Source organism: Panthera pardus, unplaced genomic scaffold (assembly GCF_024362965.1).
Source record: "Panthera pardus isolate Hobbes unplaced genomic scaffold, ASM2436296v1 HiC_scaffold_5, whole genome shotgun sequence".
NCBI lineage: Eukaryota > Metazoa > Chordata > Mammalia > Carnivora > Felidae > Panthera > Panthera pardus.
In genome coordinates, this window is record NW_026526980.1 from 8587975 (window position 1) to 8614047 (window position 26073).

At 49.8% G+C, this 26073-nt stretch overlaps 1 protein-coding gene and 1 long non-coding RNA gene across 3 annotated transcripts in view; one reads left to right on the forward strand and one right to left on the reverse strand.

Annotated features, from left to right (window-relative positions):
- Nucleotides 1–26073, forward strand: part of ABCC1 (ATP binding cassette subfamily C member 1) — a 140581-nt gene that overhangs the window by 61123 nt on the left and 53385 nt on the right. For both annotated transcript variants that reach the window (XM_053894464.1, XM_053894465.1), the window contains exons 6-12: nucleotides 75–136; nucleotides 2589–2720; nucleotides 11016–11246; nucleotides 11884–12061; nucleotides 13785–13946; nucleotides 17617–17709; nucleotides 19218–19421. In XM_053894464.1, coding sequence (XP_053750439.1) covers nucleotides 75–136; nucleotides 2589–2720; nucleotides 11016–11246; nucleotides 11884–12061; nucleotides 13785–13946; nucleotides 17617–17709; nucleotides 19218–19421 — 1062 coding nt within the window. The remainder of the gene's footprint in view (nucleotides 1–74; nucleotides 137–2588; nucleotides 2721–11015; nucleotides 11247–11883; nucleotides 12062–13784; nucleotides 13947–17616; nucleotides 17710–19217; nucleotides 19422–26073) is intronic.
- Nucleotides 20944–24594, reverse strand: LOC109278376 (uncharacterized). Its single transcript, XR_002085636.2, has 3 exons — nucleotides 24522–24594; nucleotides 23955–24108; nucleotides 20944–21974 (listed from the first exon to the last, which is right to left on the reverse strand). It is a non-coding gene; the product is annotated as an uncharacterized LOC109278376 (long non-coding RNA).

Here is a 26073-nt window from a genome sequence, read left to right on the forward strand (position 1 = left end):
TGAGCGCCGGCCCAGATGAGAAGATTAACGGATCATTTCTCTTTTCCTCCCACCCTGTGTTTTCTCTCTGCTAGAACCCCTGCCCGGAATCCAGTGCCTCCTTCCTGTCCAGGGTCACCTTCTGGTGGATCACAGGGTAAGGCCAGGCGGGTGCTCTCCCTCCCTCACCCTTCCCCCGGGTACGAGCGTGCCTGCCGGGGGCCCGGGTCTCAGGTGCTGACCCTGCGCCCACATGCACGGACTCGAGTTGTGTGAACCACGAATGGCTTGCACCTCTGCTCACGGCTTCACCTGGGGCCCTTACAAGCCTTGTGCTCTGAGCTTTCAGATTTGGGTACTTTTTTTTTTTTTTTTTTTTTTATGTCAGGTATAATTACCAACATTGGCATTGTTTCAGACCCCTTGCTAGCAGAAAAGTAATACCCGTGCTCCGTAGGAAATGTAAGAACACGCATAGATCAACAAGCAGAAAACACCCAAGGCAACCACTGACAGCGGTGTGATGGGCTCCCCTCTTGTCCTTTTTGGGGCACATTTTTTCCCTGCACGTCGTCAGCATCTTACCTGGGATTATTTGAATCCTTTTCCCCTCTGATAAGCCTGGTTCCTTGTCTTTATAAACTTTTCACAAATACCTTTTTTTTTTTTTTATTAAGTAGCTTTCAAATTACTGTTAAGAAATAGCTTTTTAAAATTTTTTAATGTTTTATTTCTTTATTTACTTACTTTTAAGTTTGTTTCTTTTGAGAGAGACCGAGAGAGCAAGCCAGGGAGGGGCAGAGAGAGGGAGAGACCGAGAATCCCAAGCAGGCTTTGCGCTGTGAGCCCAGAGCCCGACACGGGGCTCAGTCTCACAGACCACGAGATCATGACCTGAGCTGACACCAAGAGTCAGAGCATTAATTTGAATGTGGACTGCGGGCTCTGCCATCATCGCTCAAATTTCTGATTTTGGTAACGGTGCTCTGGCTTCTGTGACAGCGTGTGGGTTTCCTTATGGGGATACACACTATTACAACCTAGTCTGAAGTGTCTCAGAAAAGAAGTGTGTTTGTGGACGTGTGTGTTTATGGCTAGAGACCCAGAATGGCTCAGCAGATGTGGCAAGATGTAAGGAGCGGTGAAGCAGGCGGAGGGCGGACTGGGATTCTTTGTGCAATTCACGTGATTTTCCTGTGACTTTGGTATTAATTCAAAATAGCAAGTTACAGTGATAGGTTTACTTTTTATTATGCAAGTGTTCAAACACGTAGAAAGATTAGTCTAATCAGTCTCAATAAACTCATCACCCACATTTGACAATTATTAATGCTTTGCCACTTGGCCTTAAAAAATATTTTTTTGGGGGGGGGGCACCTGGGTGGCTCAGTCGGTTGGGCATCCAGCTCGGCGCAGGTCATGATCTTGTGGTTTGTGAGTGTGAGCCCCGTGTTGGGCTCTGTGCTGACGGCTCAGCCTGGAACCTGCTTTGGATTCTGTGTCTCGCTCTCTCTCTGCCCCTCCCGCACTCATGCTCTGTCTCTGTCTCTCTCTTTCAAAAATAAATAAATATTAACAAAAATTTTATTTATTTTTTTTTAATTTTTTTTTAATGTTTATTTATTTTTGAGACAGAGAGAGACAGAGCATGAACAGGGGAGGGGCAGAGAGAGAGAGGGAGACACAGAATCAGAAGCAGGCTCCAGGCTCTGAGCCATCAGCCCAGAGCCCGACGCGGGGCTCGAACTCACAGACTGTGAGATCGTGATCCGAGCTGAAGTCGGACGCTTAACTGACTGAGCCACCCAGGCGCCCCAAAATTTTAAAATATATATATGTTTAAAAGAGTTTTTTTAAAGGTTATTTTATTTTGAGAGAGAGAGAGAGCTGGGGAAGGGCAGAGAGGGGGGGAGAGAGAGAGAATCTTAAGCAGGATCCACGCTTAGTATAGAGCCCCACACAGGGCTTGATCTCACGAACCACAAGATCATGACCGGACCTGAAATTGAGTCACACACTTAATTGACTGAGGCGCCCCCCCCCCCCCCCCCCCCCCGCTGCCCCCAAAATATTTTTTAAGCAAATCAGAGTGATTGTAATGATCTCTACCTTAAATAGTTTGTGTCTCTAAAAAATGGGGCCGTTTTGCCCTGGGCGGCCTCACAGAATTAGCAGTGATCATTTTTTTTTTTTTTTTTATTTTTTATTTTTTTTTTTTTTTTTTCAACGTTTTTTTATTTATTTTTGGGACAGAGAGAGACAGAGCATGAACAGGGGAGGGGCAGAGAGAGAGGGAGACACAGAATCGGAAACAGGCTCCAGGCTCCGAGCCATCAGCCCAGAGCCTGACGTGGGGCTCGAACTCACAGACCGCGAGATCGTGACCTGGCTGAAGTCGGACGCTTAACCGACTGCGCCACCCAGGCGCCCCAGCAGTGATCATTTAATGTGCCCGTATGTGCCATACGTATTCCACTCTTGCCAGCTGTGCACTGCCCTCGGCCGCCCTGGCATGGAGAGCGGGCTGGCATGGCAGGTGTCGGCAGCGAGGGTCACCCTCCTCTTCCTCTCCAGACTGTCATCACCTCCCCCTTGTGTTTTGGCCCCAGGTTGATGGTCCGGGGCTACCGCCAGCCCCTGGAGAGCGCTGACCTCTGGTCCCTGAATAAGGAGGACACCTCAGAGCAAGTCGTGCCCGTTTTGGTTAAGAACTGGAAAAAGGAGTGTGCCAAGTCCAGAAGGTAAGTGTGAGCCTCTCTGCGACGACCTGACCACCCCTTTCCTGCCGCCTCTCGCTGACTTCATGGTCCTGGGCAAAAGCTGCTTTACTCCTCGGAGCCAGTTTTTGCTCATCTGCAAAATGGGCACGAGTTGTACCTGTAGCGAAGGCAGTGTGAGTAGGAAAGAAGAGAGAAAAATGTGCATCGAGCAGTGATTGGTTCTGTTGGCTCAGCAGATGTGTGCCCAGCCGCACTCCCCAAGGCCGCCCCACTTTGCCTGCCTTGCTCACGGCATCTGGCCTCCTGGGTGTTCTTGCTGTTTTACGTGTTTTTGCTTCAATACACCACGCCCATCACTTCTGCGGGTGTTCAGCCAGAGAAGCCCCCATCGAGGGTGCTTTTGACTGTGCTGGATTGATTGATTGATTTATTGATTTATTTATTTATTGATTTATTTATTTATTTATTTATTTATTTAATGTTTTTATTCATTTTTGAGACAGAGACAGAGCATGAGCAGGGGAGGGGCAGAGAGAGAGGGAGACACAGAATCCGAAACAGGCTCCAGGCTCCGAGCTGTCAGCACAGAGCCGGATGCGGGGCTCGAACCCACGGACCGTGAGATCATGACCTGAGCTGAAGTCGGACGCTTAACCGACTGAGCCACCCAGGCCCCCCGACTGTGCTGGATTTAAAACTAAAATAGACGTTAGTTTTTCGATCCGAAGGCGCAGGGGGTTCTGTGTAGCCCCCTGTCCCTGCACCTGCACAGCTTCTGTCATTATCAGTATCCCCCACCAGGTGTATGGATGAACCTACACCTGGTGCGTCATTATCCTCCCCGAGTCTCTAGTTTGCATTATGGTTCATCCATAGCGTCCTCGATTTTCGATGCTCCTCCCACATAAGCTACATGCCATCACGTGACCTCTTTTCTCGGGTTATTTATTAATTTTTATGTTTATTTTTGAGAGAGAGACAGACAGAGTGGGAGGGGGACAGAGAGACACGGAGACAGAATCTGAAGCAGGCTCCAGGCCCTGAGCCATCATTATGAAGCCCAACGCGGGGCCCGAACTCATGAGATCATGACCTGAGCCGAAAGTTGGACGTCCCACCGACTGAGCACCCAGACGCCTCTGTTCTCAGGTTATTTTGGGAATCAGGCCAGGGCCTCCCCAGCACATTCTTTAATTTCCTCAACTCTGAGACATGTCAGTTGTCTGATACATCATTACGTCACGTGTCAACAAAAAAGGAAAATGGCTGTCATACTAAGGTAGGTCGTTGGCCCTGTGCACCCTGGGTCCAGAGGAGCCGGTTGAGAAGCTGTGAGTGAGTTGGGGCAGCAGCTGGTGGCTGTAGGGGCAGAACAAAAAGCGGCTGTTATCAGTCCTGTGGTTTTTATGCGGTGGACCTGTCGTTGAGTTGCACTGGCAGACGATGGGGCCAGCCTGGTGTGTTGCATCTGCCTGAGAGCAGTTGGCCCTCCCAGAGAGAAACCCTGGACTTGAGGTCTGGTTCCTCACTCCGTTGCTGGAACACCCAGCGTATAGGTCTTGGGTCAGGCTGGACTGGTGGGTGGGAATTTGGGACGTTGGTGCCATCGGCCACTGGGACGTCAGCAGAGGACCTTGTGACTCTGAGCTGGTGGCCTGTCTGTGGTGGCCATGGACACGGGAGAAGTTTTCTTAGGGGAGGCGTGTTGAGCGTGAGTCTCTGTGGGTGAGCACGGTGAGACGGGAGGTGTTTTCTGCACATCCTGCTCCTGCTGAGTCCGGTGCCCGTGACCCGTGTGAAGGTTCTCAGGCCCAGCTTCCCTTGCAAGCCCTGGCCGGTGGCATCCTTCGTGATGAGCAGGTTGCTGGAGACGGCGTGGGAGAGGTTGCCAGGGAGGCTCCGCGGAGGGAGGACTGGGCTTGCACAGGAAGCTCTGTCTACCTCCGGTCTGGCCCTTACTGGATTCGTTCAGCATATGTGATATCTGCTGATCATGTGTAGTCTTTTCAGACCCTCGGGGTTTGGAGAGGCTGTCCCTCAAGTCCCTTCGTGCCCTCCTCCCCTGTTTTGTACTCACAGGGCTTTTGACGGTTCAGTGAGATCAGCATCATGCGATCAGCCCTGTCCTAGGCCTGGGTAAATGGCAGGCAGGTGGAACTGCACAAGTTGTCTTTATTTTGTGGGTGCGGCCACGGGCTGGGCGCTCCCATCTTGCCTGGGTGGGCGAGGCGAGAGCTGGCGCCTCAGGCTCCATCGTGGGCCACGTCCCAGGGGCGTCCCTGGCTGTCTTCATACCCTGGCCATTAGGGGTTCTCAGCACGGGGGCTCAACGCCCTGGGTCATTGGCAGATGGGTCACTCGCTCTGCTTCCAGAGGCATAAGCCAGGTCTGGCACCTGTAACCTCTGTGGAAGTGGTGGGCGATTGGAGAGTCCTGTTCTGAGCTGGAATTTCTCGGTGTGGCCTTTTGTAGCAAGGCCTCTCCATTTCACCAGGAAACAGGATGCAGGTGGGAGGGAGAAATTATAGAGGGGCCCCAGCAGACCTTGTGGGGTGATGGATGTGTTCCCAATCTTGGCTTTGCTGACGGTTTCACAGTTGCATGTATCCCTACATGTCAAAACTGACCAAATTGTATACTCCCGTGTGTGGAGTTTATCATACAGCACTTATACTTCAGTAAAGCTAATATATTAAAAAAATCAGAGTGTTTAAAGATCGGGTGGCTCAGTTGGTTGAGCTCCTGATTTCGGCTCAGGTCATGATCTCACGTTTCGTGGATTTGAGCCACGCATCAGGCTCTGTGTTGACAGCTTGGAGCCTGGAGCCTGCTTCGGACTCTGTGTCTCTGTGTCTTTCTCTGACCGTGCCCTCCCGCCCGCGCTCACGTTCTGTCTCTCTCTCTCAAAAGTAAATCTAAAAAAACATTAAATAAAGATGGGGTTGAGTATTTTGCTCAATTGTCTTTGTTTTATAAAGAAATGCAACAGAAAATACAAAAAAACAAAACAAAGCACCAACATACACATGTTGAAAAGTGATTCTCAACCTTTCAGACTCATTGCTGCCTTGAGAACAAAAGATTTTCTAACACTGATACAGTTACTTTAAGGTAATATATCAATAGAAATAACCCACCCACATATCTAAAATTTTTTAAGTTAGCAAAATGCTTTTATTAGACTTTGTTTTTTATTTTATTTTTTTAATGTTTATTTTTGAGAGAGAGAGACAGAGTGTGAGCGGGGGCAGGGGCATAGAGAGAGAGAGAAATAGAACTTGAAGCAGGCTGTAGGCCCTGAGCTATCAGCACAGAGCTCGACGGGGGTGGAGATCATGACCTGAGCCGAAGTAGGATGCTTAACGAGACTGAGCCACCCAGGCGCCCCTCTCCCTCAACACGAAAGAAAAACTGAAGTACAAGCGATTTGTAGTGAGACGGCATGTATTTCAGTGAGTAAATGCTCAGGTGCACGCTGGAAGAACAGAACGGAGAGTCACCGCTTGTCCCACTGTGGAGGATGCTCTGTGACAGCTGCTGTTCCCTCCACATCTCCAGAACCAGTGTCAGTCACCCTCACAGAAGACGTTTTACAGAGTGGTGGCCAACACTTGACAAAGTTCTGAACAAAATGCAGTGTTCCCTTAATGTCAACAATAGTTGCGTTCCTGAAAAAATTTGAGGTATATTTAAATTTGCAAACAAAACCCCATAAAACACTACACAATGTGGATTTATGTCTAAAAACAGAGTTAGATTCCGGGCTTAGGTCATTTCAGGCAAGCTCTTCAAGCTACACCCATTGCTGTTGGGATCTTTTTTCGGGGGGTGGCGGGGGACTGAAGTTCTGTCCGTCACAGAAGGTCTGCTGTCTGGCTCCATCATTGACTGAGAATGTGGAATTTGCAAAACAACCCTCTCTTTGAGAACCTCTGGTTTTGAGGAACCGAAAGCATTCAAGAAACAGAAAACTAGAAAAGGGTAGGAGAGTAGGGGAAAGATCTTGAGTCATTTGGATTCGTAAACAACACATTTAAAATCCTGCCTGGGCTACAAGTTTCGAGGGGCTGTGCAGGTGTTTCCCACGCCCATTGTGGTTTCCAGAACTACTGTTCTGTGTAATGTTCCCTCTGAGTGAGTATGTGCATCAGGTTTGTAAAATCCGTTCCCTGCAGTTGTAGGTAAAGTCTGCCCTTCTGTGTTCGATTGGGTATTTATTACAGGTCAAACACCATGTTCAGAGTACATCCAGAAAATGTGCAAATTTTAATCGAACTAACACTTTTTTTTTCTTTTACTGTTTATTTTTGAGAGAGAGTGAGCAAGCACGAGCGGGGGGACGGGGAGACCCAGAAGCTGAAGCAGCCTCCAGGCTCTGAGCGGTCAGCACAGAGCCCGACATGGGGCTCGAACTCACGAACTGCCAGATCATGGCTTGATCTGAAGTCCGACGCTTAACTAACTGAGCTACCCAGGAGCCCTGAGCTGAGACTGTTTTAAGTTTGAGATGTGGCCTCTCCTGAAGCCTTGAAGATGAATGACAAAGTCATCTGTAGCTCCTCATTGCTCTTTGGCTGATTCCAGCCCCGGTGAGGCTGCTTGCTCCCTGTCCCGTTCAGATTACCCTGAAGTTCTTGGTGTTCTGGGAAGGGCTGCCAAACCTCATTTCAAAGCCTTAGCTCCAGGCCTTGCCCATCCTCTTCTCCCCATTCTCTCATCCTGCGTGTCTGTGCTTTGACGTCACCTCCGGGAAGCCCCCCGTGATAGCACCCCTCACACAGTCTTGAGAAGTCATGATTGCTAATCCTTTTTTCACATGAGGCTCTGTGGGGCTGTCTCCAGTGGTTGGCCCAGAGCCATGTGTTTAGTTCATTAGTGGACAAGTGACTGATGGGCATCTCTACCTACATTGGAATCCGATCCACAGAGAAAGTCCCTTTTTCTTCTGAGCCTTCAGCCTCTCCACCCCTTTTGGTTCCCTTGCTCCTGGGCAGTTAGTTTTCTCCTGACTCAGACCTTTCCCTTCCAACTTTCCTTTCCCCTCCCAGCCTGAGCTCACAGATGCCCTACTTGCTTCCTCTCCCCTCCTGGAGTGCCCGCCTCCTCTGTGGGCCTCTTTTTTTGCTGGATAGTTTTCTTTCTTGGCTTGGCCTTAGCTGATCGTTCCCACTGTTCTTGACCTCTCCCACCCGGGCCTGAGCTTTCCTCCTTCTCTGCCTGCCCAAGACCTTCTCCCTGACCCTTTGGCACCTGTCTCTTGGCCTCCGGAAACAGCCCTGGGTCACCAGCAGCCCACACAGGCCCAGGGTCAGGTCCTGCTTAGGAAGTGGTGCAGAGAATGAACGGAGAGGGCCGAGCCACTCCCTTCCTGTCTGCCTGGCCCTCTTGTCTTACTTGCCAAGGACGCCTGCGTGTGCTAAAGAAAATTCTGAAACTCCTAGCTGGAATCCCAGCTTTGGGGGCGGTCAGTAAAGGGAGCAGGAAAGACCTTGTGTGGTGACATTGACAACGGGGTTGGTGGAGGGATATATCTCCCCTGCAAAGAAGTCCGTGTCCTGATCCCCAAACCCTTACACGGCAAAGGGACTTGGCCTGATAGGATCCCCAGGGTCCTTGTAAAAGGAGGCAGGATGTCAGGGAGAGAGAAAGAGAGGATGGTCTGTAGTTGGCTTTGAATTGGAGGAAGGGGCCACAAACCAGAGAAATCTAGGTGGCTTCTGGAAGCTGGAAAAGACCAGGCAACAGATTCTCCCCTAGAGTCTCTAGAAGGAAGGCCACCTTGTGGGCCCCCTTTAGATTTCTGACCCCCCCCCACCCCTGAACCACGAGGCAATACATTTGTACTGCGTTAAGCCACAAAGTTTGTGGTAATTGGTTACAGCAGTTTCACCAGAGTTTAGGTTTTATTCTGGGTGCAGTGGAAGCTGTCAGGGGATGATCTGTTATCAGGAAGTTCCCTCTGGCTGCTGTGCAGGGACTTGGTTGTCAGGGAACAAGAGTGGGAGGAAATGAGCGAGCAGGGAGGAGGCCCAGGGGGTGGTCGCTTGCATGGGCCAGAGGCCGTGCACATGGAAAGGGTGGATGGATGTCCGCACACATCCCAGGAGGGAGACGGACAGGACCCGCGCCTGGTCAACCCAGGAGCATGGAGGAGATTCCCGTGTTTCTGACCCTTTCCTGGGGGTTGGGGGGTGGGGAGCCAGCCAGGGCGGGTTGGAGGGCTGTGGTCTCCAGCAGAAAGCGGCAGGTGGTATAAATGGTCAGATGTGGCATAGATGTGACAAATGTGAGTCCTCTGCGGTTGAGCGCTGTTCAGTGTCCTCCCGCCATGGAAGGAGTTTGCAAATCACAAAAGTTGGGTTGGGTGAGGATGCGCCGTGTATTTCGGGGTGGAGCCCACTGTAATTTGGGAGATGGGAGCTGGGGTGTGTGTCTCTCGCCGTGTAATGTATTCCCCCGTGCGTAGCAGCTGAAGATGAGAGCCAGCGTTTACGATCTCACACGACTTGTCTGGGTTAAGGATCCAGCCGTGGGCTAGCAGGCTGGTTCCGGCCCAGCATCTCTGGAGGTTGTGCTCGGCAGGTCAGCTGGGGCCACACATCATCTGAAGGCTTGACTGGGCTTTTAGTTTGCGTGTGGCTGGCAAGTCAGTGCTGGCTCTTTGCAGCGTCTCACCATGGGATCTTCCCCCATTTCCTCCTCCTGTGGTACTTGGCTTTGCCCAGAGTGAACGACACAAGAGAGGGCAAGACGGAAGCCACTGTGTTTGCCGTGACCTGATCTCGGAAGTGGCCCGCACTCCACTGTTTCTACCCTGTCCTCTTCCCAGTAGAAGGGGACTCCACCGGGGCGAATGTGAGGGTTCCAGTTTCTCACATGGTTGCAGACACTCGGCATTATATGACTTTCTGATGATCCACCGAGTGGACGTGAAGTAATATCTTTCCTGTGGTTTTGGTTTGTGTTACCCGGATGACTAATGAGATCAAGCAGCAATTCACGGTCATTTGCGTATCTTCTTTGTCTTTTTTGAAATTGGGGTTTTTTTTTTCCTTATTGTGTAGTGAGAGTTCTTTACATGCTCTGGTTACGAGTCCTTTATCAGATATTTCCTTTGCAAGTATTTTCTCTCATTCTGTGGGTTGTCTTTTCACTTTCCTAATTGTGTCTTTTGAAGCACAACATGTTTTTGAATGTTTTATTTGAGAGGGAGAGAGAGAGAGAGTGCGTGCGCACGCGAGCGAGCATGCACGAGCACGGGAGGGGCAGAGGAAGAGGGAGAGAAAGAATTGTAAGCAGGCTCCGTGCCCATTGTGGAGCTCGATTTCACGACCTGGAGAGCATGACCCGAGCCAAAATCAAGAGTCAGACGCTCAACCAACCGAGCCACCCAGGCGCCCCCAACGTGTTTAATTTTGACCACGTCTAGTTTATCGTTTTTTTTCTTTTGCGTCTGCGTTTTATGTCATTTTTCAGAATCCATTGCCAAATACAAGGTCATGAAGATTTTCACATGTTTCCTTCTAAGAATTTTTATAGTCGTAGCTTTGTGTTTAGGTCTTTTTGACCCATTTCGAGTTGATTTTTGTACGTGGAATGAACTAAGGGTCCACCTTCCTTCTTTTGCGTGGCTGTCTGGTTTCTCCGTGCCACCTGTTGAAAAGATTATTCTTTTTCTGTTGAACAGTCTTGACACTGTGGATACCCTAAATCAGTCAGGTTTATTTCTGGTTCCACTGATAATGTGTGTGTCTGTGGTTCTGTGTGTGTGTGTGTGTGTGTGTGTGTGTGTGTGTGTGTGTGTTTATGCCTATCTTGATTAAGTTTTGAAATTGGGAAGTGTGCATTCTCCAATTTTGATTTCCTTTTTAAAGATTGTTTTGGCTGTCCTCGGTCCCTCAAGTTTTTATATGAATTTTAGAATCTGCTTGTCAGTCAACTTGGATTCTGATCAGAGATTGCATAGAATCTGTACATTACGGTGGGGCTGGCACTTTTCAGTGCCTTTTCACATATATGAACACACTGAATTTTCCCAACAGCCCTGTGGGGTAGACTCGTCCCTGTGTCCCCATTTAGCAGATGAGGAAACTAAGGCCTAAAATGGTGAAGCCATTTGACCTCGAAGTCACAGAGCTGGCTGGCCAGGAGCCTGCGTCTGTACTCCTAACCAGCATGTTCGGCCGCCTTTCCGCCGTGACTGGTTTTCTTTGGCTGGGCCCCCCCCGAGGGGGTGGGGTGCCCTGACCCTCCCCGCGGCTGGCCGGCCCAGTTTCAGGAAGACCCCAGAACCGCTCCACACTCCTTGTGTTCCAGGCAGCAGGCAAAGATCGCATACTCCTCCAAGGATCCCGCCAAGCCGAAAGGGAGCTCCCAGGTGGACGTGAACGAGGAGGCCGAGGTTTTGATTGTCAAGTCCCCTCAGAAGGGCCGGGAGCCGTCTCTGTTCAAGGTGTTATACAAGACCTTCGGGCCCTACTTCCTCATGAGCTTCTTATTCAAGGCCCTCCATGACTTGATGATGTTTGCCGGCCCGGAGATCTTAAAGTAAGACCCCTTCCCTGCCCGCTGCATGAGTCTTTGTGTCCTTGACCTTTAACTTACGGTACCCTAACCTCTGCCTTGGGGTCACGTGGCCTGGCCCCGTGGGCTTGAAGCCAAGCCTCTCTGCCCTGACCCGCTTTGCCTCATGCTTTGCTCGAATACCATCCAAGCTAAGGCCACTTGGGTTGCAAGGAACAGAAACGTACCAGGCTTCCCTGAAGCCGAAAGAGGCAAGAGAGAGGATTATCTGTGGAAACCAAGGACAACAGAATGAGCCAGATCGTGTCGCACTGCAGCCTGAAAGCAGAAAGTCAGAGAGGAGCTCCCTTCTCTCCTCTCTCTGTTTGCCTGTCTCTTTCTGTCTCTTTGGGGCCACACGTCCCTTCTCTCCGCTTTGCTAACGCCACCTCTCACAGTCTCTGTTTGGTCACCTCTGGGTGACTATCCGGTGATGAGACTGGAGGCGCGGGGCGCCCCGTCGGGAGCAGGTTCAGGCCACCCGCGCAGCCCCGTCACCGCCCCGGGTCTGTTTTCCCAAGCGTAACACTCAGGAATAGCGCCCGCCCCGCCCGGCCCGGACACGGTCCAGACGCTGAAGTCCCTGCCGCATGCGTCACGGCGTTCCTTCCTCGCCCCGCAGATTGCTCATCAACTTCGTGAACGATACGAAGGCCCCGGACTGGCAGGGCTACTTCTACACGGCGCTGCTGTTCGTCAGCGCCTGCCTCCAGACCCTTGTGCTGCACCAGTATTTCCACATCTGCTTCGTCAGCGGCATGAGGATCAAGACGGCCGTCATCGGGGCCGTCTACCGGAAGGTGGGTGAGGCCAGGCCTGGCGCACGGGCCCGGCCGTGGCCCCAGACCCTGCGGGGGGGGGGGGGGGGGCTTGGCCGGCTCGCCCCCCTCTCCCGCCCCTCCCAGGACCACCGTGGGGATGCCGAGCCCGGCTTCTGGAGCGGCAGCGTGAGGGTGGCCCCTGTGACATGGCGGGGACTGACCCATCAGGCGCGAGACCTTAGCAAAGCTGATTTCAGCCGTGGGTGTGGGGCATCTGCTTGGGGCCGGGTCGGCCACGGGCAGCTGGATTTCTTGTTATTTTTCAAATTTTTTAAGTTTACTTACTTATTTTGAGAGAGACCAAAGCAACGTGGGCAGGGGAGGGGCAGAGAGAGAGAAGCTGGGAGCTGATGCGGAGCTTGAACTCACAAAACAGTGAGGTTGTGACCTGAGCCGAAACCCAGGGTCAGACGCTTAACCGACTGAGCCACCTAGGCGCCTGCGTAGCTGAATTTCTTAGGTGGCACCTGACGTGGGAAAATCCGGGTTCACATCCTGTCTCTGCTGTTGATACTCTGGGCTGCTTCTAACTCTCCATTTGCACTGAGCAGGACGTCCTTTCCCTCGATAGTGGAATACATAGGATTTGTACACATCCAGCTGGTTTTGTTTTTGTTTTTTAATTTATTGTGAGAGAGAGAGCGAGACAGTGCGTGCAAGTTGGGGAAGGACAGAGAAGAGAGAGAGAATTCCAAGTAGGCTGTGCAGTGTCAGCACAGAGCCCGATGCGGGGCTCAAACCCAGGAACTGTGAGATCATGAGCCGAGCTGATCTTGGATGCTTAACCGACAGAGCCACCCAGGCGCCCTTGTACATCCGGCTTTAAAGGAATTTCTTGGTTCCTTCATTTCTTAGCTTCTGGGGCAAAGACACTGCTTGAGCAGGGTTGACAAGAGACTGCCTAGGAGACAGTCAGGAACCGTGGACTGGTCATTGGTGCTCAGCCCTGTCTGTAAGTTAGACTCCCCTGGAGACCTTCCAAAACCCCTGGTCCCCAGGCTACACCATCGACAAACAAAATCAGGATCTCTGATTTTGGGTGGGACCTGGGCACCAATGTTTTTTAAACTCCCCAGGTAATAGTGTGAAACCATGTTTGCGAACCAGGATAATTTTATCCTTCCAGGAGATGTTTGGAAAATGTATGGAGACAATTTTGGTTCTCTTAACTGGGGGTGGGGCCATCTAGTGGGTAGAGGCCATCTAGGGGATGTGGTGAACACCCCACAGCGCACAGGTTGGTCCCACAGAGAAATACCCACCTTCAAATGTCAGTAATGCCAAAGTTGAGAAGCCCTGACCTTGACCTTGCTCCTTGAGTGTTCTCTGCAGACGAATGGCGTCTGCATCATCTGGGAGCTTGTAAGAAATGCATAGCCCCAGGTTCCATCGCCGTCCTACCAAATCTGAAACCACACTGTAAGTAACTTCGCGGGTGATGTGTGTGCACCCTGAAGTGTGTGAGGCCCTGGTTGAGGCCATCTCTGGGGTCCTTTCCATGTTGAAGAAGTCAGGGCGAGGCAGTGAATGTCATTGGTAACAGCGGGAGCTTTGCGATGGGACAGACGAGGCAGCGAGGGAGGAGAAAAGAGAGTGGGCTTTCCACTCTTGAGCTGTCTTCTTCCTTCGCAGGGGCCTGGAGGGTGAGCCCCAGGCTGTCTCCTGCCGCCCTCACCTTCTTCCTCTCTCCTTTGTCCTGCAGGCCTTGGTGATCACCAATTCAGCCAGAAGGTCTTCCACGGTCGGGGAGATCGTCAACCTCATGTCCGTGGATGCCCAGAGGTTCATGGACCTGGCCACGTACATCAACATGATCTGGTCAGCCCCTCTGCAGGTCGTCCTTGCCCTCTACCTCCTGTGGCTGGTGTGTGTTTGACGTCATTCGCGTGGTGCAGAGGGAGGGACCGCCACATGTGGGCGGCGGGGGGGTGAGGGAGTGGGTGTTCGTAAACAGAACCTCTGTATTCCTTGCCGTCATTCACGTTTTACTTTCTGGCCTGTTAGACAATTGGTGGATATCTTATCCCTTCCCTTGGTCACTGGGTTTATGCCCTTTTTTTTTGGTGGCATGACAATTGTTTGCGTTTGTCTTTTTTTGACAGTGCATGTAATTAGTAACCTCACAACATACACACCGTATGTCTCCTACTGTATCCTCCCAAACACTAACCAGGTTCCCTTTATTCACTAGTCCTAAACTGTGTTGGTCAAGATTCTCTGAGTTGCAAGGAAGAGAAATGGATTTTAAAACAGTCTAGGCAAATAAAGGGAATTTTGTGGGTGCATGCAACTGCAGAGTGCAGAGTACAGAGTATGGCTTCAGGCATGGATGGATCCAGGAGTTCAAGCAGTGCCAGGAGGACTCAGTCTCACCCTTCTCATCATTTCTTGGCCCTATTTCCCTCTGAGTTGACTTTGTTCTCAATGGGATTTCCCTCAATGGCTTCTATCCCTTTAGGTTTATATCCTCTTTACTGAGAATGGTGTCCAAGAAAAGAGAATATTGCATTCCTCCTTGCCTCAGCCAGAGTTTCATGGAGGACTTAAGTTGATGAGATGCTCGTAGCCTAACCTCTGCCTTATTCTTTGTCACCTCTGAGCCTTTTCTTCTGCCGGGAATTCCTTTCCCTCTTTCTTTGCTAAGGATGCAGTGCTACCCATCGTTTAAGGCTGTGGCAACTGCCACATCCACTAATTCCTTTTTTTTTTTTTCTTTAAATTGTTTTAATGTTTATTTTATTTTTGAGAGACAGAAAGAGAGTGAGCAGGGGAGGGGCAGAGAGAGAGGGAGACACAGAATCTGAAGCAGGCTCCGAGCTGTCAGCACAGAGCCCGACATGGGGCTTGAACTCAAGAACCATGAGATGGTGACCTGAGTTGAAGTTATTAGCGCTTTACCGACTGAGCCACCCAGGCACCCCACCACTAATTCCTTTTCGTTCTCAATGAGACTAATTTCTTCCTTTTTTTAAACCCACTAACTTTAGTATAGGAGTTCCTGTGATATTACATTCTGGAATAGTCTTTTGCTGCTCAGTGTACCAGCCCCTCCTCTCCTGATAAATGTGTCGGTTACTCACGGGCTCGGTGTCCTTCTTGTCTTATTTTTTATTTCCCACGACTGCAGTCCCACAGGGCCCTGGTGCCTAATAGGTGCACAGTGACTTATCTGTTGATATGACTATAGTTTACATTTTTTTGGTCTGTTTATGGAGCAGATGAGGGATTATAAATTGTTTCTGGTGATGAAACTTAGAAGTAAATACCAGAATCTAAATGTCTTTTTGGGCCTACATCTTGGGGTATCCACCTCCCCAGAAAGCACAGCCCTGGGTGAAATATTTCTGGAGCACATCTTTTAGAATTGGCCTTCAGGGCAGATTTATAAAGCATGAGGAAAATGGTTTTGTTTCAGATGAGGGTTGCTGGATGTGCTATTGACATTTGGGGTCAGATCATTTTTTCTTGTTGGGGAACTAGCCTGTGGACTGCAGGATCGTCGAGCAGAGTCCCTGGCCTCTTTGCACAAAATACCAGCAACACAAATCTCTCTCCGCACCCCCACCCCCACCCCCATGCCACTTGGGACCCAGATGTCTCCAGACATGGCCTCATGTGTCCTGGGAAAAATTCTTCCCTGGTTGGGAGTTACTAGTTTAGATAGAAAATAGGATTTCTCGGGGCTCCTGAGTGGCTCAGTCGGTTGAGCGTCTGACTTCGGCTCAGGTCCTGGTCTCACAGTTCGTGAGTTCGAGCCCCACGTCAGGCTCTGTGCTGACAGCTCGAAGCCTGGAGCCTGCTTCAAATCGTGTCTCCCTCTCTCTCTGTCCCTCCCCTGCTCTCTCTCTGTGTCTTTTTCTCTCAAAAACAAAAAGACATTAAAAAAGAAAGAAAATAGGATTTCTCTGTTTGACCATCACAAACACTGCATAGGATAGCGATGCTGGAGTGAGCTCAGGAGTCAGACTGCTTGGGTTCAAACCTTGCCTCTTCCATCGTCAGCTTTGTGACCTTGTTACTTGATGTCACTCCTTTGGAAATTGGTGATGGTAACGGTACCTCTCATCAGAGGGATGTTGGGACCAAGGAATGAATCAAAGCAGGTGATGTTCAGAGAACAGTGCATGGTATATAGATCTGCCCAGTGTCTTTTCATTACTATTTGCTGTCAGAGTTCATTCTGAATGCTTTAGGTGGGGGGTAGAAATCACCTTCATTCTCAGAGGTGGATTAATCGTCCCTGGACGGAGATATGTCACAAACCGTCTGGAGCAACAGCAGCATTTTTGGGGAGAATAGGACTGTTGTCCCTGAGGGTGATTACCTGGAAGAGACTAACGCTCCTGGTTTTCCAAATGCCGAATGGGAAAAAAAAATCACATCACCCTCTGGCTCCATCTGTGTGTAGCTGCTGAGTACATGTGCACTGGGCCAGTTTCTCAAGCTGTTTCTTTTTAGGTGTAGAAGGTACAAGATGTAGATCTGTGGCTTATCCTGACCTCTTAATCTGGCTGTCGATCCCTTATCTGCAATTGTGATAACAGAACAAGTCTGCCGCCTCTTATCTACAAATCCCCAAATCCAGAAGCTCTGAAAGTTTTCCTTAATTCATTTGGTGCCAAAACCTTACTTGAACTGATGTGAAGTACTTATGATCTTGATGATCTCTCTCAGTGTGAATACTCTGGCTTTGATGCTGGAAAAATCAGTGTATTTGATTATGGAGGGCACTCCCAGGGCCCCAGTGGGCATGTAGGGACACGCGGGTGTCAGCGGTCCCCAAGACCCCGCCAGGCTGACGAGTAGCTAGGAAGACTCATGGCCCTGATTTGTACAGCAGGATGAGCAGAGGGTAAAGGCACAGGGGGCGGAGTCTGGGGGAAGCAGGTACAGACTTCCAAGAGTCCTGTCCCATCAGAGTTACACAGGATGCACTCAGTTCCCCAGCAGCAAGTTCTGACAACGTGTGAAATGTTACCAGCCAGGGAGGCTTGATAGAGACCGGACGCCCAGGGTTTTTATCGGGGGCTGGTCACATAGGCAGACTCTGCCTGGCACAAACTTGCAGAAGGCAAGGGGCGGGGGGTTCCACGTAAACCATATCGTTTGTACTAAGAGTTGAGGCCTGGTGAGCCCCTCTTACCAGTCCTGAGAATGGTGGCAACCCTCCCCAGATCCAAGCTCCCAGATCCCAGCCAGGGGCCAAATTTGTAAAGCAGGCCTTTAAGCAAGATAAAGCACCAGGCTGGCTGTGTTAACTCTCTTCTGCTTAACGTCTCAATACCTTCCTAAAGTTCTAATTTGCGAAGCTCCTCTGGACCCCAGGGTCTCAGATAAGGGGCCTGCATGCTCTTAAAGGGGTTGTGGGACCCCAAGAGATGCTCAGGAATGAATCTGAAAGTTCCTAACAGCCCGTCACGGGGTAAAAGTGACGCAGTTGTCCTGAATGCACTGGGCCAGGTCTGCGGAGTCCCTGTGGAGGGGCTCAGCTGGAAAGCCCTGTGTTGAAGGCCTGTGTTCTCTTCTGTCCTTAGAATCTGGGCCCCTCCGTCCTGGCCGGAGTGGCTGTGATGATCTTCATGGTTCCCGTCAACGCCGTGATGGCCATGAAAACCAAGACCTACCAGGTAGGGTGTCTGCCTCCATAGGGCCCCACGCGGAGGCCCTTGCTGGACGCCTTTCCATTTGGATTTTAGCCGAGTTCTTTCTGCCCAGGCCCAGGGGTTCTCAGCCTCACATCCCTGCTGGGATCCCCCGAGGAGTTCTCGCAAATGCTGATGCCTGGGCTCTTTTTCCGGGATTCTGATTCACCTAATATGGATAAGGCCTGGGCATCACTTCTTGAAGCTTCCATAGTGATGACAACGGACAGCCAAGGTTGAGAACTCCCAAAGTAGTTAGGCCTCACAGGCCAGTGACAAAAATCACATCCGTGGGCCTCCGAGAATTCCTTATTTCCCACGGAATTTAGTCATTTATGTGTTTTATATGCATTTTCAAGAGTGGAATAAAAACTAACCTTGACTCCCCGCCGCCCATTACCTTATGCTAGCCCTTCCACTGTTTTCAGAAATGCTTCTTAACTTTTAAAACCTCCAAGTAACAACAGCGCATGCCTTTTCCTTATAAAAGATGTTCAGTGGATACACAGTGTGTAGATTAAAAGGGAATGCCCCCTTCCCTGCTCCCTCAGTCCCAGTGAACACACCAAAGCAAAGCCTTCTAGAACTTTACATGTATTTATAGAGAGATCTCATTATCTAGTTGGGTCTGGTGTGTTTTTTGTGTGTGTGTTTTGTGCTATTACCATCATATATGTTTATACACCGACCCATTTGGCCAGCACGGTTTTAGCATTTGTCACCGCGTCTCAGGGATCCTTCTGTGGCGTAGTGTGGAGCCTGACTTCATTCTCTTGATCTGGTGCGAGATGGTCCGAAACAGAGAGGGGTCGAGGTTTTTGTCTCTCATCCCCTATTGATGGCTATTTATGATGTGCCTGTGGGATTTCAGCTGAGAGCGCTTGGCCACATCAATGACGCAGTAGGAGAGACGCGTCCCAGGACCTGGGTCCTGTTGGAAAGAGGCCTCAGCAGGTGCGGGTGGGAATAGGGTAAACAGTGAAGGGGCTCTGTCCCTACGGCCCTCCCTTGAAACCACTTCGGTCACTGGCTTCTGCTTCACGTGACAAAAAAAAGAAGCATCCTCATCTGTGACCCAGGAGTGACCACGGCACTCGTGATAGGTTCTCGAGAGCCTTCAATGACTAGGTGCATGTCAGATGTATCTGGAAAATGCCAGATGGTATTAGCAGCATTTAACAGTGGTATGGCCCAGTAAAGAAGCTAAAAAAATGGAGGGGAAAATAAGTCCAGCATCATTATCTGTCTTGTGTTTGGATTAGCAGAGTAGGACCCCTGCCTTTCTTCTTTCCTGGACACCTGCTTCGCAAATCTAAATCTAATTGGTGTCTCTACGTCCAGCGGAAGGGATCCAAAGCAGTTTTTTCTCTGGTGTAAAAGAGAGTAGCATACATAAGGATTGCAGGGTCGATTCCCCACCCTTCTAGGACGGCCTGGGGCCAGGGCCAGAAGTGAGCCCCTTGCTGTGGTGTTGATTGCTCCTGTCTCCAAAGGTGGCCCACATGAAGAGCAAAGACAATCGGATTAAGCTGATGAATGAGATTCTCAACGGAATCAAAGTGCTAAAGCTGTACGCGTGGGAACTGGCCTTCAAAGACAAGGTGCTGGCCATCAGGCAGGAGGAGCTGAAGGTGCTGAAGAAATCGGCCTACCTGGCAGCCGTGGGGACCTTCACCTGGGTCTGCACACCTTTCCTGGTGAGTGAGGCCAACCTGATCCCGGCCCCCCTCGCTTTATGTTTTGTTGTGTTTGCAAACCTACATAGTTTTAAAAGGTCACGAGTTAGCAGGCCCCTCTCCTCCCACTCCCTTCACAAAGTGCTCCCTCCCCACAAATTTATGTTATTCAACAGCACTCAGTAGCTTCCAGCCCAGGGACACCCCAAAGTAGCCAGTTCAGGAACTGCTTGCTGGGCTCACGAGATAAGAAATTTGTGCCAGAATGTCAGTCAGGCTCCCTGCTTCCTTCCCTGAGAGCTTCTTCCTAAGAAAGCAGACCAGCTGAACCCAGTGGTGTTCTTGGTGCCACAGTTGGGCTACATTACAGTGTCAGCTTCTGATCTCTTGCCAGATGGTCACAAACCGTGGAGGTGGCAGAGCCAGACGCACTGCACAATGTCTTTGTTTACTGTCTGTCTCCACTAGAATGTCAGCTCCGGGAAGGCAGGGACTGTGTCTTCTCTGTTTATTGCTACACCCTCAGTGCATACAATTGTGCATAGAAGGTGCTCGACACATACTGGTCATTCACTGTAAAAACAACAACAGGTGAAACGATTCAGAAAGTCCGAAGATGAAAATATATTGTCTTCCCTTCCATCTGTCCCTTTCCTCCAAAGCAACAGTTTCATGTATCTTTTTAGAAAAGAAATATTTGTGGATGTAGTTGCTAAAAAAAAATATATTTTTAATATATTCAAATAGAGTCATACATACTTAGTGTTCTATACCTCTTTTGTACTTTGAGATATGACCATTTTGTGCGTTCACATCTGCTTCATCTGTTTATTTATTTTGGAAGAGAGAGCGCACATGAACAGGGGAGGGACAGAGTGGGAGGGAGAGAGGGGGTGGGAATCCCAAGCAGGCTCTACAACGTCAGCACAGAGCCCGATGCAGGGCTTAAACTGATGTACTGGGCGATCATGACCTGAGCTGAAATCGAGAGTCAGACGCGTAACCGACGGAGCCACCCAGGCGCCCTGCTTCGTCTGTTTTAATGAAGCGTGGATGTTCAGTGCATGAATGTGCCAGAGTGGACTTAAGCGATCTCTTATTGCTGACTTTTTAGGATAGTCCCTGTTCTTTGCTATTATGATCCGTGTTGCATTGAATGTTCCGATATGCAAGTCTTGAATCCTTTAATGGGTCTGTCCCTGGCTGGGCAACTTTGAAAGTTTAGAGACAAAGTTTCTACCCCTAGGCCACGAGACCATATAAAGATGGGCTGTGGAAACCCCTTAGGCACAGTGCACTGTTACGAATAGTTAAGAATAGGGGCGCCTGGGTGGCTCAGTCGGTTGAGCGTCTGACTTCGGCTCAGGTCATGATCTCACGGTTCATGAGTTCGAGTCCCACGTCGGGCTCTGTGCTGACAGCTCAGAGCCTGGAGCCTGTTTCCGATTCTGTGTCTCCCTCTCTCTCTGCCCCTCCCCCACTCACACTCTGTCTTTCTCTGTCAAAAATAAACACTAAAAACAAAAAAAAAAGAATGGGGCACCTGGGTGGCTTAGTGGGTTGAGTGTCTGACCTCAGCTCAGGTCATGATCTCCCCATTTCATGAGTTCGAGCCCCACATCCGGCTCTGTGCTGACAGTGCAGAGCCTGCTTGGGATTCTTTCTCCCTCTCTCTCTGCCTCTCCCCCACTCACACTGTCTCTGTCTCTCTCAAAATAAATAAACTTAAAAAATATATAGTTAAGAATCATGCCCCCGGGTTCATTTTTTTTGTGTCTTTATATTTTTAATTATATCATGATTATCTTAATGCTGTCCTAATAATGACTGTTATTTCTCAGCCCTGTTGGCGAATATATATTCTTACGGGAGGTTTCTGTGAACTGTAGTCACACGTTTTCATAAATGGGAAGCTTTTCTATTACAGTATTATCAGCTTCATTCGAGTCACAGGTGGAATGTTTAAGGAAAGTCTTGCATTTTCAGGGTGTGTCAAAGTGTGTTCCTTCTGACGCTGGGTTTTTCATCAGGCTCGACTTCATGTCTCCCAGAGTCTGAACTCGCCCAGGAGGCAGTGGGGTGGAAAGCAGTGAGGATCCAACTCGAGCCCACATCAGAATCACCTGGGAGGCTTGTTGAAACAAGATCCAGTAGGTCTGGGTGGGGCGTGAGTATTTGCATTGCTGACGGGTTCCCTGGCGTTACCGATTGCCCTTGGTTGGGGTCCACACTTTGAGGAGTGGAGTAGATGCCCACTGTTGACAGTGTGGTCGAGGCCCAGTAGCATCAGCATCGCCAAGTCGCTTATTAGACATGGAGACTCAGGCCCTACTGCAGACCGGCCTAAAATAGGATCTGAATTTACTGAACACCTCCGCCCCGCACCCAGGTGGTGGGTACGCACGTTGAAGTTTGAGAAACGCTGGCAAAAAGCAGAAGTGAGCAAACCTTTTCTGCAAAGGAGCAGTTCGTGAACGTTGTAGACATTCTGAGCCATCCAGCGTCTGCCCCAACTCTTGTCGTCTGCCAGCGTGGCCGTGCATAATACCTCCATAAACGGACGTGGCTGTGTTCCTGTAAAAATGTATTTATAGACCCTGAGATTTGAATTTCATGTCATCTTCCTGGGTCATAAAATACTATTATTTTGATATTTAAAAAAAAATGAATCGTGTAAAATGGTTTAAGCGCGTGGGCCAGACAAAAACAGGTGTGGAACCCTGGCTTGGAGTCTGGATGCCTGCTGAATTTTACTGCCAGCTCACGGTGTGCCCTGAGGCCGGTCAGTCTACCTCCCTGCCTCTGGGTTTTTGCAAAAGAAACACGAAGGGGTTAGGCCACAGGGCTTGTCACGTGTGGGCCCCCCGCTCCCATGCCCACCCTGGACATCCCCAGCCAGTCATGGGGTTCTCTCCCAGGCGGCCCGCCAGGTGATTGCTGTCAGCTGACTGACTACAGTTGGCACACGAAGTGACATCTTTTAGCTGTTCTGGGACTCCGAGTTCTGTTCGATCCTTTCTGGCTCACGTGCGCCAGCCTTCTGGGCTAGAAGGTTCTGCCAGCTCATTCTTTCAGAACACTCGGTCTCCCTAACTTTCTCCAGGTCTCTGACAGCTTTCTTTGGTTTTTAGAAGTAAAAAGTATTCGAAGACTGGATGGTGGTTATAGAGGGTGTGCTTTTGATTATTTTTCCTTTAAACTGTTAAATAGTTTCTGTGTGTTTGTAACTATTAAATATTCTCCTTTGCACAGGTGATACTCATTTTTTTTTTAATTTTGGTTTTGCCTATTTTGAGAGAGAGAGAGAAAGAATGCAAGCAGAGGAGGGGCAGAGAGGGAGGGAGACAGAATCCCAAGCAGGTTCTGCGCTGTCAGCTCGAACCACGACATCATGACTGAGCCAAAATCAAGAGTTGGACGTGGGACCCCTGGGTGGCTCAGTCAGTTAAGCGTCCAACTCTTGGGTTCAGCTCAGGCCATGATCTCACAGTTTGTGAGATAGCGTCAGGCTCTGTGCAATGTGACCATCACAGGTGTCTCCAGACTTTGTCAGGTGTCCCTCCAGTTGAGAACTGCTGGTCTGCAAGGAAAGGCACAGCCTTTTTCCTCTTCAGCCCTAGTCACTCAGCTTCTTTTTTTTTTTTTTTTTTTTTTTTTTGAGTGCACAGAAAGCCTGTGCATAAATCAGCATAGCAGTGACTATACATAATAAATGTAATTAAACCTATGCATCTCTTTTATTTACTTTACTTTCTTACAAGTGATGGCAAATCATAAAGAAATCCAAGGCGTTTTGAATTGTACTTTTTGTTTTTTTTCTAATAGGTAAAGATCTGCAGCCAGGGGGAGTAAGTGACAGGGTTTTTTTAATCTGTGGGTTTGGTTAGACTTCGGCTGGGGAAGCCTTTTCCCATGACCCTTGGTTCTGGTCCTCTGGTCCTCAGGTCCTCTGACCCAGTGTATTCTTTCTAGCTTGTCCCTGTATGTGCTGACTTTTCACTTCACGTCTCCTGCCCTAGCCTCCGCCAGAAAGCCATGGCCCAGGAGATGCTTAAGAGGGGGACTGGCTTTTCTGGACCGTGAATTTGCCACTCACTACGGGGGAGTGGGGATGGGGAAAGGCAGGGGCAGCGGGCTTCCAGAGGCGGAGTCCATTAAGCTGCTGGGCATGAAACCGATGAGCCTGGGTGTCACTTGGGGACCGTGGCCCCGGCTCAGACACCTAAGCCTCTGACTACATTAGGATGAAATATGTAGCGTTTGGTTCTCTTGGAAGGTGTTGGCCTATTCTTTCCACTGGCGAATTCCTGTGCTTCAAGAATGATGAGGTGTTTACCCCCCAGTAGGGTTGATGGAAGACAGAGGCCTAGGGAGGTCAGACAGGAGCAGGGCTGACATTGTGGCGGGATTAATGGGCCTGTTTTTCTGAAATGCAGAGCCTGGCATCTATCACGTACGCTTAATGCACTTTGCTAAAATAGTAGCCCCAGGCAGCCGTCAATATTTAGCATTTTCTGTCTTAGAAGATTTATGAGCTTTTCGCCTTCTACTTACCCTGTATCTCCCTTCGTTAGGACGATTATCATTCCATATGGCAATTATTCTCTGCTGATCAGATCATCCATGGACCTTATCTTTTTTTTGTTTCCTCCTGCTTGTATCTCTGGGCACGTGGTACACATTCATTAAATGTAATGTGGAGGAAAACCTGAATGAGTAAAAGATTTGAATAAGCCATGTTAGGAACTATTTTTCAATTGGCAGAAACCTAACTCCAACTGACTAAAGTTAAAAAAAAAAAAAAAGTGGGATTTTGAAGTCACAAAATTGAAAAGTATAGGAAAGTGCTGGTTTTGACCATGACTGGGGTTTCAGGAATGGCTGGATCTAGGTATTTCAAAGGGAATGACCCCCCTCTGTCTCTCAGCTCTGCATTCTCCATGGGGTTTTCTTTCGGGCAGTTCATTTATGGCCAAAGTCACGTCCTGATACTCGGAGAAATTTTGTTTCCCAAAAGAAAATTGCAGTATTGTAACCAGAAGCAGGAATGGATGCTGGGCAGACAAAAAGAACACAGGTCCACACACACAAGAGGAGTTGGGCTGGAGTAGATGGGCTCACCTGTGAGCTGCATTTCTCAATGTGGAGGCACTCTTAGCTCTTGGAGCGGCACCCTTGTTCTTCATTGCTTGCAGAAAACTCCTCACCTCCTTGACTTTCACCCATTACAAGGCTGTGGCACACTCCAGCCCCCAACTCGCCTACAGCCCCAGTCTTTGCGCTGACCTCACTTGCCTCCACACACGTCCAGATACCCCGCTGCTGGAGAGAACTCCGTTGACACCTGCTTCCCCCAGACTGTGAGTCTCAGGAACGCCCAGCCTGCCTCGCTCCTCGCCACACAGTGCCGGTACACAGCAGGTGCTCAATTAGTCGTTGAGGAAGAATGAACTCCACTTCCTGGAGAAGCCAGGGCTGTGGAACTGATGGGCCACGTGCGGTTGCTCCCTGTCTTCGTGCGGATAGTAAATACACCATATAGCACGCTAATCCGTGGGGCTACGGAAAAGAAAAAGATGCGAGACAGAGCAGTAGGGAGGGCTTGTGGTTTTAAAAAGGGTGGTTGAGCACCTCACTGAGGAGGTGACGCTTGAGTAAAGGCCCGGTGGAAGTGAGGGCCCCCACCAAGGAGAGGGAAAAGCACATGCAAAGGCCCTGTGGCAGGACTGTGCCCACCCCATAGAGGGAATAGTCATGGAGGCCACGGCAGATAGGAGAGGAGGTCAGGCAAGTTACAGGGAAAGGATTTTACAAACCAGACAAGCCCTGGGGCCTGAGTCAAGACTTGGCTTCTCCACTAAGTAAAGCAGACTGACTTTAGGAGGTGGTTTTTTTGTTCTTAGTTTTTTTTTGTTTGTTTGTTTGTTTTGCTGAAATATAATTCACTGTGTTAAAGCATACAACCCAGTGGTGTTTAATATGTTCACGAGGTTGTGCAACCATCAGCACTGTCTAGTTCCAGAACATTTCTAACAGCCCAGAAGGGAACCCTGTAGTCACTGACAGTCCCTCCCTACTCTTCCAGCTCTAGCTAGCACACGTTAACCTACTTTTTTTTTTTAATGTTTATTTATCTATTTTGAGAAAGAGAAAACAAGCAGAGAAGGGTCAGAGAGAGGGAGAGAAAGAATCCCAAGCAGGCTCCGTGCTGCCACTGTGGAGCTGAACATGGGGCTCGAACCCCCGAACCGTGGGATCATGACCTGAGCCAAAATCTAGAGTTGGACGCCTGACCCACTGAGCCACCCAGGCGCCCCACTCATCTCCTTTCTGTCTCTGTAGTTTGCCTCTTGTGGACGTTTCCTATCCCTGGAATTACATAAGACACGGTCTTTGATGCTCGTTCTGGCTTCTCTTTGATGTAGCATCGTGTCTTCACGGGTCATCCATATTGTAGCACGTGTCAGCACTTCATTCCTTTTTATGGCTGAATACTGTTCCTTTGTGTGGATCTATCGGGCATTTTGAGTGAGAGTGTCTTCAGCTGAGAGCCTAGTGCGTCATGTAGCTTGTTGATGTCTCAGAGCCAGAACAGCAACCAGCTCCAGCTCTCCTTTGCAGTGCCTTGCCCTTGGGGCCCGGTGAATAGATTCTTCGGAAGAGTGGACCAAGG